Source organism: Mobula hypostoma, chromosome 4 (genome assembly GCF_963921235.1).
Source record: "Mobula hypostoma chromosome 4, sMobHyp1.1, whole genome shotgun sequence".
Lineage (NCBI taxonomy): Eukaryota > Metazoa > Chordata > Chondrichthyes > Myliobatiformes > Myliobatidae > Mobula > Mobula hypostoma.
This window is the reverse complement of record NC_086100.1, coordinates 104824237-104836556: the sequence shown is the minus strand read 5'-3', so window position 1 is coordinate 104836556 and position 12320 is coordinate 104824237. Positions and strand designations below refer to the sequence as shown.

Genomic DNA, 12320 nt, shown 5'->3' with positions numbered 1-12320 from the left:
TAAGTTTCTAAAAAAAATAATAAACCAGTTAACTTCTCAAACTTCTTCAACACTAACCATTAAACCTAGTTTGATACTGGATAAATAACACTTTTGAAGTATGATGACGTACAATTTTAGCAACATATTAAGAACAAGTTGCAGCATTCATTTTAATAGAAGGCAGCAAAAGACAACACACAGTTAACACACATGGTTAATCTCTTGCCACAAACTTACTGAGTTTAATCCCACTGGACTGTAGTCTGAATTACCATTGGATCTAAACTGTGCATTAATGCCTCTTAAAAAGCAAATTCACAACAATAACCTAAATTTAACTAGCAAGTAAAAGTTACTTCAAAAATTTGGTTGGAAGTAGAAAGGAGAACAGAATAGAATCTGCTATTGTATTTCACAAATTATCAAACTAGGTAGTGGTGCCATTTAATATCATGTCACTTATAAATGAAATTTATGATCTTTTGCATTTTAAAGACATACAATTCTATTAAGTACAGTACTGGACAAGTATCTATTATTTTTAAAGAGCTATCTATGTATGCTGCCAGTGTGCTATTTATCCACAAGTTTTGCCCATTGTGTAACATTTTCTCTGGAAAAATCACTATCTAATGCTGGTGGATGATGTACAGTATGGTTTGTGTGAGACCTCATACTGCTTCAATTATAAGTGGAATTTCCTCTTGCTTAACGTAATTGGAAAGGGGGAGCTTCTGCCTAACACTGAGCGTGTTCAATCTCACAGGAGTGTCTTTTCAATTTTCATGACTTTCAAATCTCCTGCTAAATTTAAGCTCTTTATAATCATTATTTTCAAAATATTATTTTTGAAGCATGAAGATGCTATTAAGTGTTTTAGATATTGATGCAGAACTAACAGGAAATGGAAAGATATATATTTCCATTTGGCTGTTTATATCACAGCTGTACTTCATCAAAAACAACTGTGGTCAGTAGCATTACAAGCTGAGAAAGTGCAGCATTATACTGAGACTACAAATGCAGAAACATGGACTTTAAATTTAACCAGAAGGTGAGAACGCCTGTTGTATCTGAAACATTTAGGGATCAGGAGACCCTATTGATCTGTTCTGCAATCATATAAATAACACTCATGATAATTTCACATTTGTCCAGATTCATTGACTGGTCCATGTGCAAGTTTCAGTTTGGTGACAGAAGACTACAGCTGTAGACCCAAGAGATGGGTGGGGGGTGGGGGTGAGGCTTCCTCAGCAATCAGGGATCAGCAGTCAAACTGTGATTTAAAGAGGCCCACGGGCTCTTTATGAATCAGGTGGGAATTCGAACAGAAGTAATTTCTGAAAATTCAACTTGGCTTCTACTGGCCAAATGGTGTCATTTGTTATGGTTGAATTATTGAACTACAGATAGTGCCTTCAAACTAATGTTGTGTTGCAGTTGCAATGATGTAATTGTGCTGAAATGTTTGACTATTAAATAGGCAATTGTTTTTATGGTGATCCTCCCAACGGGTTATCAAAACATTATAGGAAGGTTTGCATGTGTACAGTATGTGTGAGAATATATGTGAGTGAGTAAGTTGGGGGGTGGGGGGAAGAGTATGTAAGTTTTTAGTGTGGCACTGTATTTAAGATTTTAGTCCAGTCAAGAAGTATAACATGATATTCAGCCCTTCTGTCTGGTGTTAGTATTGAAAGGTGTTATCATTTCCATTCAAAAACTTACTATCTTCACTCTGTGGCCTGGAGTTGCGGAGATTTCCCACGTACATTCTTTGCGACTAGGATATTTATCTGGCCAATTGGGACTCGTGATGGTGCCAGTGGCACTGTAAATCCGGTGTTCACATTCAGCTGAGACAGAAAGTAATACCAGCAGTTAGTTCAGTAGTAGAATGAAATTATAGCCACGATCACAATATACTGTATACGCAAAATATATTTGTACATAAACAGTCCCAAGAAAAGCTAAAATTAGTTATCAATATGCAGCATATTAACAGAAAAGATTTAATGAGTAGCAGATAGCTAGTGTGAGATGTTCCTTGAATCTTAGTGAATAAATACTTCTTGTATTTACTTTCTTGTATCTCAGTAGAAATTCAGATGTCTTTTTTAAAAATAACTGTAAAGAATAACTTGTCACAACATAATCAGAAAACACAATTTCAGTATCTTGGTTTGTTCTTTTTGCTTTTTCATTGGATATCATTGGATTTATTAGGAATACTATATTGTTAATAAGATTACATGAAAAGAACGCTTGTGATCTTCCACTATTTACCATTACCTGCAGATTTTATTCCACTGATTGGAATCCATTGATCCCAGCAGACTCTAAATAGGTACGGTCAATTTCAAGAGCATTGTATCTGAATTGAAGCAGTTGTACACACATTTTAATCTCCCAGGTCACCTGCAGACTGGGTACAATACTCAAGACAGCCTAGCTCCGGACTAGGGATTACATGTAGCTAAACACCCCTCGGTCATTATCAGGATTGTGCATCTTCAGAACAGGTCATTTGCCAGTTGAGTCAACAAAATTCCCTGTCTGCATCGACACAAACAAATAGATTGGTCCTTCCTAGCTGCATTTGGTCAGAAGCAATACAGAAGCAGATTACAAGGCTAGATTGATTGGTTGCTCTAGGTTACATTTCCCAGTAATTATAATTGCTGAGTGCATGGGAAGCAGTCAGCACTGTTCCCCATCACACATCAAAGTTGCTGGTGAACGCAGCAGGCCAGGCAGCATCTGTAGGAAGAGGTACAGTCGACGTTTCAGGCGGAGACCCTTCGTCAGCACTGTTCCCCACTACATTTCAATATGAACAAAGCTTTTGCCATGCAGATACTTGCAATTCTCAGATTTAAAATAGGAAAAGGCAGGCCAGAGATTCTTTCTATCTGATTTTGTCTCATTGCACCTTGTGGTACTATGCAGCTGATCACTATAGGCTTTATCCATTGCTCTATGCACCATACATCTGTTCCCCACCGAACACTCAATTCTCACCCGTGGCTCCAAATAACTGTTTGTACGCAACAGCAGCCATACCCCAGTACACCACTTTGACAGGCGGACTAAACCAGGTGAGGGTAGCCAGTGGGCTTCATATCCTAGTGACAGAGACATGCCTGCCCTAGCACATGAAGTCAGCTCCGGCAGACTGGGTGGATGAGATCGACAATGGGATCCAATGGCCAAGGGAGGCGGTTCTACAACGTTTCGTGGAGAGTGAAGGGCATGCCAGAGCACAGAAAACGTCATGGTCATCCACTTCAACCAAGGAAGACCGCAGTCTGTGATGACTACTCGTACCACTGGACCCAGACTTCCAAAGTTGAGAGAGTGCAACAGCTTTTCCACTTTATAAACTCTCCAGTACAGGTCTTGATATGACAACCAACTAAGAAGCACTATACTCCTTCATTCACTGACCAACATTCTCCATTGGCCAGGGCTCAACATTTCAAATTATTTACTCTTGCTTCACCCCTGCCTCTTATAAATGGACTACAGTACATCAGGCCCCTTAACTATAACTTATGGCTCTCCTTAATCAGGACACATTGCTATCTGCTCCTGATGGACAGGGTGGCACTTAGCTGCAAGCAACAGGAGGACCAGTCCACTAGCATCTTTTATCATTTATGGAGGAGATAAGAGCAGACAACCTGGAGGAGAATGCTGCCTGACCTCTTGCATATTTCCAGCATTTTCTGCATTTCTACAATGGAACAAGCAATTTCTGAGAATAGCCATTGTCAGGTCCAGAAACAATGAAAATGAAGGCACTTACATGCCTAGTCCTCCTTCACTCATTCCACAACATCTTCTACCTCTCCTAATCTTCAGATGGTTTATGTATGAACTCGCTTCCTCCCTTTCCTCAATATTTTTCCATGTTTATATCTCTTTCTCTATTTTAGATGTCTTAACAATGGAAATACTGGAGAAGAAGGAAGGAAACGGTAATTCAATCTTCCACTCAGCCACTCGACAGAGGAGGAAGCTGTAAAGGTCCAGAGGAATCAATATGTGTAGAGAGTAGTTCACCAGTAGTACATTCAGAGAAGAATTTCAGTGGTCCATGCAAGATGTATCAATGGCAATAGTGGAGACACACAAGAGATTTTGAAGTTGCTGGAAACCTTGAACACAGAATATTGGAAGAACTCAGCACATCAGGCAGCCCCTGTGTTACCTCCATAGTTGCTGAGTGACCTCATTTCCTTCAAAATTCTGTGTGTTGCTTAATGGCTGTAATATTGAAATGTTCACTACGCCAGTAAAAATTACGCAGTCTGAAAGGTGATAAGAAATTCAATCATACTTTGCGAAGAACTTGGACCAGGTCTTTGCAATATGGACCAGCTGTCAACATTATGGGAAGCTACAGTATATAACAAGGTGCTGTCACAACTTGAAGTATAGTCAAGGAGCTGAGTGTTGCTTAACATACTTATCCAGGAGAATAGAGAATCTCAACTGTTACAACTCTAGGGAAACATCTCACATGAAGCCCTGGAGAAGCACAGATTCACAGGGTAAACTAAAAATGGAATGGAGTGACTAGTTTAATTCTATATTCATTATGCAAGGGCTAAGGTTGGTAAATCTGTTGGTTTATGCCAGGGGTTCCCAATCTGGGGTTTGCAAACCCCTTGGTAAATGGTACGAGCCCATAGCATAAAAATGGTTGGGAACCTCTGGTTTATGCTTTTGCTGATGATTTTATTATTGATTGAAAGAGGATGCCATGATTATCTATAACAGATGAATGGTAATGAGTACAAAACTGTGGCAAGAGAGAAGGCAATAATGTCACTTAGGTATTAGTTTATCTTGCAAAGCTGAACAGAAAGATTAAATCACAGCCTCCTGTGACCCTGATTGCAGTGAAATCTGTCCTGGCACACTTGCATAAGATTCTTGGGATCGCTGCCAATCTGCTGGAGGTGGTTTTTCAAGTTTGTCAAAGCTGTTGTGCCTCAGTTCCACATATAAAAGGCTGCTTGGTAAATTTATAGTTTTCCATTCCATCCACATGAATTTGTTTTCCACAATACTTCCTCACTATTGATAATGTTTCCATCCACAAGAATCTCAACACTGACCCAAGGGCACTGTTGGAAGTGTGACAGGCAGCAATGCCAAGCTGGAAACATCTTCCTATAAATCTCATTGAAACTTCTGGGTATCCAATGGCTACTGTGAAAGGGCAGTTGGAGTCCAGGGAAGACTGAAGGATGTCCAGGAAAGACTGGATGACTGCAGGAAAGCCCACACTGGGAGTGGGCCGTTAGTCATCCAATCCACTATCTCTTATAGCGGAGAGACCTATCAATGACAACGAAGACGAATAAGAGAAGATAACCTGAAGGCCCTCTGAGAGGCAGAATGAAAATGGGCCCAGAAGGATGGAATACATGGCAATGACCAGAACGAATGTAGACAGTGAGATTAAGATCCTTTGGAAGTGCAGGCGTGGACAGGAGAATGTGACAACATATAGGGGGCTATGAATCCATCGGGGAGAATGAAGCACAGCGAGAAAGACCAACAGTAACCTTGCACTGCTGCAGCAGACCAGACAATAGGGACCCAAAGTCAGGTAGAAGATCACAGAGCTGAAGGATCTAACATTGCTGGAGGTGATTTGTTGGTAGGGAGGGAAGGCCCAACAATGAAGGGTTAACCCCGACCACCCCCCCAAGCACACAAACACATGTGACATCCCTTCATCTGTGCAGCTATGCCACAAAGCTAAGAGGATGAAACTAGGAAGGAGGCACAAGATCAAGTGGCCACAGGTGAACAAAGTGGCTGAGGCTGGAAAGGGACCTCAGCACAATCCTAGAACATGCACTACGTGGCTGAGTGGAAGCCAAGCTTGTGTAGAGATAGATTTGGCAAAGTTGACATCAAGTGAGTTGATGCTCTGAGAAAAAGGAGGAAGGGAGGAGGACATAGAACAGCTAGTATGAAGGCGACATCAGCTGAGGAAGAACTGGAAGGCGGAGGCGAAGTTGGACTTGAGGCTGTGGAACAATGTGAAGCAGAAGCTGCGAAGGGCAGAGTACATTTGTAAGAAGGGAGGGAGAGGGAGAGGGAGGGAGTGGGGAAAGGAGGAGGGTGAGGAAGGAGGAGGAGGGGAGAAGGGAGTAGGGATGGGGAGGGACAGGGTGTTAAAAAAAAAAAGCAGTTTATCCCATCAGAGTGGCAAAGAGCTGTGCTGGTGTTCATCCCAAAGAACAAAACTCCAGCTCCATCAACCAGTTCAGGAGCATTGCACTGTTGAACGTCGAGAGGAAAATCATCTTCTCCATCATGGCTAAGAGGATGACCAGCTCCCTCATGGGCAATGCATAGATTGACACCAGCTGCCAGAAGGCAGGAGTTCCAGGTTTCCCAGGCTCTGTGAAGCATGCATCATTGATATGGGACCAGATCCAACGAGCCAAGCATGAGAAAGGTAACCGACACATTGTGTAGCTGGATCTTGTGAATGCCTATGGATCTGTCCCTCACCAGTTCATCCATCTTGCAATTGAGTTCTTTTACATTCCTGACTGCATTAGAGGCTGGAACTTTGATTACTTCAGTAACCTGCAGATGGGCTTCTCTTTGAGACTTTACAAGGAGGTGGCGGCATCTCAACGTAGGTATCACAATGAGGTGTTCCATCTCTCCCATCCTGTTTGTGGCAGCCTCCAAGATCATTCCTATTGGAGCGATGCAGGTGGTTGGAGGGATAAATCTACAGTCAGGATAGAGGCTTCCTCCACTGAGAGGCTTCCTCCACTGAGAGGCTACATGGATGATGTCACAAACGTTCTTCTGACAGCCGCATGCACAAGGCGGCTGCTGAAGGGGCTGGAGGAGCTAGTGACATGGACAAGGATGAAGATCAAGCCCTCCAAGCCACAAAGCTGTCCCCTCTGAAAAGGGGTCAAAAGCGACAACATCACCTTTGTTACAGTGCGCAAGGAAATCCCATTGTTGGCCAGGCAGCTCATCCAAAGCCTTGGGAGGCAGTACTTCACAGAGTTCACAGAGTTCACTGACAAGCATATGGGAAAAGTAGCACAGAAACAGCTAACAGAGGGCCTGGTCAGAATTGACCAGAGCCAACTATGCAGAAATTATGAAGTGTGATGCTACCAGTTCACTCTGTACCAAAGGGGTGATGTGGCCTCTGAAAAAGTGTAAAATTCCCTCATCCACAGCCAGTGGGATGGATGGGATAGCCAACTCATCCATGTGGAAGGGGCTGGGGAGTCTTGGTATATCTCAGAACCTCGCCTCTTTGGGAAAAGCATGTTGCACCTGCCATGGAGATCCATCAGCCTGGGGTACAAGCAGGAGAAAACCTGACTGGTCGTTGAGCTGAGGAAGTCCACCAACCTGCTGGTGAGGGGTGCCACCGCCCCAGTCCATACCGGCTGTAAATGGAGAGGCCATCAGCGGGCTGCAGCACCCAGAGGTTCCCGGCAGAGTCCAGGCTAGACATGCAGGACTTGGCTGGGGAAGGCAAATGTTTCATATCCAAGGCCTCGAAGAAAGAGATGAAAGCCTGGTAGTGGAGGAGGTGACAAGGACAGAACAGGAGAGCTACAGGGTGAAGGCAGTGACACAGGTCCACCAGGGAAGATGGAAAACATGGGAGGCTACCATCCACAGGTCATTCAGTTGGTCTGACCTGTGGAAGGTCCCAAGCCAGAATCAGCTTTCTCATCAGGGCATCGCCCTGCCCCTGAAATCTTCACCAGTACACCACATTCATAGATTTCTTTGCAGGTGTCAGCTCAGCCATCTATTTTATGGAGAAAAGATCCATTACAGGATTGGAAGGAATATTTTATTGCTCCAGTGATGAGGACTTGTTTCCTATGTTGTACTGCAGTGGGGATTCTGTCTGACAGGAAACTTACAGTGAGAATTCATCTGCAGACAATTTAAAAGCTGTTGTAGTTACTGGTGCAGATGTCATTAAACTTGGAGCACAACAATTACCCATCACATGTTAAAAGACTTTGCAGGAAGCTTCCCAAGTTAGTTTTCAATTCTTTGCAATTTTTTTCAAATATTATGAATAAATGTTGGGGATGCATGGTGGAATTTCAGCCTCAATCTAACTGTCTGAATTCCTTTTTTATTAAATGGAAAATCAAAGGCCACACAAGTAGCTGCCAGTATGGCCCAAATGAATTTTTTCAGATTCTCCAGATGGCGCTCACGCAGTGAGGTCACTTCTCGGCTTCGCTCTGTTACTTTTTCATTTTATATCTATGATCACCTTTATTTAATTTTACTTTTAAGTTTGGATTTTGAACTTCGAAGAGCTGAGTAGAGAACCACCTACAAAACCGAAAGTTTGAAACTCTAAACCTGCAAAAGATGCCGATGGTGACGGAAAAAAGAAACCCAATCCTAAACATCCTGAGATAACTTATGAATTGTTGATGAATTTGTTTCGGGATCTGCAGATGAAATACCCCGAAGCTTTAAAGAAGAGATTACGGCAATTTTGCAAACTTTTGGTGTGCTTGACCATCAAGTTCAACAGCAACAAAACACTATCACTGAACTGAAGGAAGATGCACGAAAGAAAGATGCAAAAATCGAGAGCTTGGAACAAAAAGTTTCTTTGACAGATAAACAGCTGGAGAGTCTTAAATTCAAGATTACTGATTTGGAAAACAGATCCAGAAGAAAGAACTTACGTTTAATTGGCCTCCCCGAGGGAGTTGAGACAGGAGACCCTTCAGTATTCTTCTCGAAACTTTTAAAGACTGCGTTTAGCTCTGAATTCCCGGATGACCCTTCATTGCTTGACCGTGCTCACCATATTTTTCGGAATAAATCAGATTCTCAAGCTAAACCGAGACCAGTAATTATCCGATTTCATTATGTCCATGTTAAAGAGCAACTCATACGAGTAGCCCGACGGCAGGGAATGATTAAATTTGAAAACCATCAATTCCGGCTGTATGAGGACTTTAGCCCTGAATTAATGAGAGCGCGATTAGCTTTCAAACCTCTGATGATGGAATGCTACCAAAATGATCTTAAACCAGCGTTACTGTATCCTGCTCGCTTAAGAATTTCTCCTCTGAACAGCCCGCGACTTTTTTTCAACTCTACACATGCTGCTCGAAGCTTTCTGGAAGAACTTGAATCAGCCGCCATGGTTTAATTAATATAAGATCCTTGTGATATTGGTTTTGCCTTTTAATTTTTTTCCAATTTCTATTAATCATACGATTCATTTTTGAAGATTGATTTTTATAAGTATAAGACTTTTTGTTTTGATCGGAAGTGTTGGTATTCTTTATACTTAATTTTACCGTTATTATCAGTTATTTTCTATATTTTTAAAATAATGTATGAGGGGGAATGTTATGTTTTTTTTCCCTGTGGCATAATCAAGATGGCGTTTTGTTTTTTTTCTTTCTATTATACCTTTGTTTTTTTTACTGCGCCATCTTTTTGGGTTCTTCTCCCCATAATACTTTTCTTGCCTGATACGACTTTTTTTATACTTAACTGTTTTGCCTTACAAATATTTTACATTGAATAATATGTATTGGTATCTCTTTTCTTTTGATTTTATTAGCATGTTAGTGATTATAACGCTAAGGTATTTTATTGTACTGTATTTGTTAAGTTTATTGTTTTTTTTCGCTGTTATAGTGTAGTTTTTTCTTAGGTGGTCTTTTTACCAACATATATTTGGGAGCTGCCTTCTGGAGAAATGGGGGTAGATTTAGTCTTAGTTAGCTTTCTGGCCTCTCTTGGCTTAGTTTTAGGGTTCTTGGGTGGTGGGTGGGGGGGTCTGTTCTTTTTTCATGGGGCTAATTCTGAACTACAACAATGTCTGCTTTGTCGCAACTTCCGTTTCCTTTCCGAATGCTGGTTCCTCTTCTGGTTACATGGGTTTATACTCTGGTTAACCCTTTATATACCAAAAGACTGATTTATGGTTAACATGGCTCAGAGGATTAACTTTGTTTCTTGGAATACAAATGGACTAAACCATCTGATTAAAAGGAAAAAGATTTTTAAAGTATTCCATAGAATGATTGCCCATATTATTTTTGCCCAAGAAACTCATGTGGGGAAAGAAGATAATCAGCGTTTTTTTTTTTAAGTTTTGGAAGGAATAGCAGTATTACTCAAACTCCAAAGCTAATGTGAGAGGAGTTTCAATTTTCATAGATTCTTCATTGCATTTGTCCATCACAACACCTTTTCTGACCCAAATGGTAGGTTCTTGTTAAGTACTGGTCTACTTTTTAATAAGAAAGTTGTTATGGTTAATGTTTAAGCCCCGAATGTGGATTACCCTGAATTTTTTAAACAATTATTTACCTCCTTTCCTAATTTAAGTGATCATGTGTTGATAATGGGGGGTGACTTTAATTGTTGCTTAAATCCTTTGATGGATAAACCTGTACCAACTCTGGCACTACCGAATAAGTCGGCCTCTCTTATCAATTCATTTTTGATCGATTCTGGAATCTCGGAGATTTAGAAATTTCTACATCCCAAGGATAAGGAATTTTCTTTCTTTTCAGACATACATCATACTTATTCGAGGATTGACTATTTTTTTATAGACTCTTGTTTAATTCCATCTGTAATTGAGTGTAACTATGATATCATTGTCATATCTGATCATGCACCATTGAATCTCTCTATTAAGTTAGGGGATATACCTTTTAATACTAGACAATGGCGTTTTAATTCCAACTTACTTCAAGATTCAGATTTTGTAAAATTTATCAAGGATCAGATTGACTTTTTTTAACCAATACTATGGATGAAATTTCCAGCGGGGTTATATGGGATACTTTTAAAGCTTATATCCGTGGTCAGATTATTTCTTACTCGGATGGATTGAAAAAACAGATTAAGAATGAAATATTGGTGTTGATTGACAAGATTAAAGAGATCGATAAACAATAAGCTATTGCTCGCAATCAGGAGCTTTACAAACAGAGAGTTGAACTTCAAATGGAACATAGTTTAGTTTTAACATCGTCAATAGAAAATCAATTAATGAAAAAAAGAAGTGAGTTTTATATACACAGTGATAAATCTGGTAAATTATTAGCCAATCAATTAAAAACAGCCTTGGTTAAATGTCAAATTAATAAGATTTGTAAACCTAATGATATTTCAACAGTTGATCATGATGAGATTAATAAATCTTTTCAAGAATTTTATACATCTTTATATCAGTCAGAATTTCCTCATGATCCCGGGGAGATGCAAGATTTTTTTTGAGCAATTTGAACTTTCTGAAATTAATACACGATGAATGTTTAAAGTTAGAAACACCTATCATGGATGAAGAAATAATGGGGGCTATTTCTTCAATGAATTCTGGTAAATCACCCAGCCCAGATGGTTATACAGCAGAATTTTTAAAGTTTTTCTCTTCTATTCTTTCTGCCCAGTTGTGAAGAGTTTTTAGAGATGCCATTGTTATAGGTAAACTACCACAATCATTTTATGGAGCTTCCATTTCCTTCATTTAAAAAAAATATAAGGATCCTACTGAATGTGCATCATATAGATCGATATCTTTATTGAATGTTGATTCCAAAATTTTTTCTAAAATACTAGTATCCAGGTTAGAAAAGGTATTACCTCCAATTATTTCCGTGGATCAAACTGGATTAATCAAAAATCGCTACTCATCTTTTAATATTAGGAGATTAATAAATATTATTTATACTCCTTCACTGAGAACTCCAGAATGTGTTATCTCACTAGATGCTGAGAAAGCTTTTGACAGAGTTGAATGGCCATATTTATTTACTACGCTTGAGAAGTTTAATTTTAGCCCGATATTTATATCCTGGATTAAACTGATATATCATACTCCCTTAGCTTCGGTTTTGACTAACAATCAAATCTCCCTTTTTTCAGCTATTTTGTGGCACTAGACAGGGTTGTCCTTTAAGTCCTTTATTATTCGATATTGCTTTAGAACCTTTAGCAATTGCAATTCGAGATTCACCAAACATTTTTGGTATTACTCGTGGGAAGGAGATACATAAGTTATCATTATATGCAGATGATTTACTATTATATATGTCTGACCCAGAAAAATCCATTCCTGCAACTTTATCCTTGTTGGCTAAGCTCAGTAAATTTTCTGGTTACAAACTGAATCTTAATAAGAATGAACTTTTTCCGTTAAATATGATGGTTCCAATTTACAAATATTTACTATTTAGATTAGTTACTGATCAATTTACTTATTTAGGAGTTAAAATTGCTAAGAAGCACAAGGATTTATTTAAGGTTAATTT

The 12320-nt window shown here is 39.8% G+C and overlaps 1 protein-coding gene across 1 annotated transcript in view; it reads right to left on the bottom strand.

Annotated features, from left to right (window-relative positions):
- tll1 (tolloid-like 1) overlaps positions 1-12320 on the bottom strand; it is a 408920-nt gene that overhangs the window by 64736 nt on the left and 331864 nt on the right. The window contains exon 19 of the mRNA XM_063046335.1: positions 1714-1841. Coding sequence (XP_062902405.1) covers positions 1714-1841 — 128 coding nt within the window. The remainder of the gene's footprint in view (positions 1-1713; positions 1842-12320) is intronic.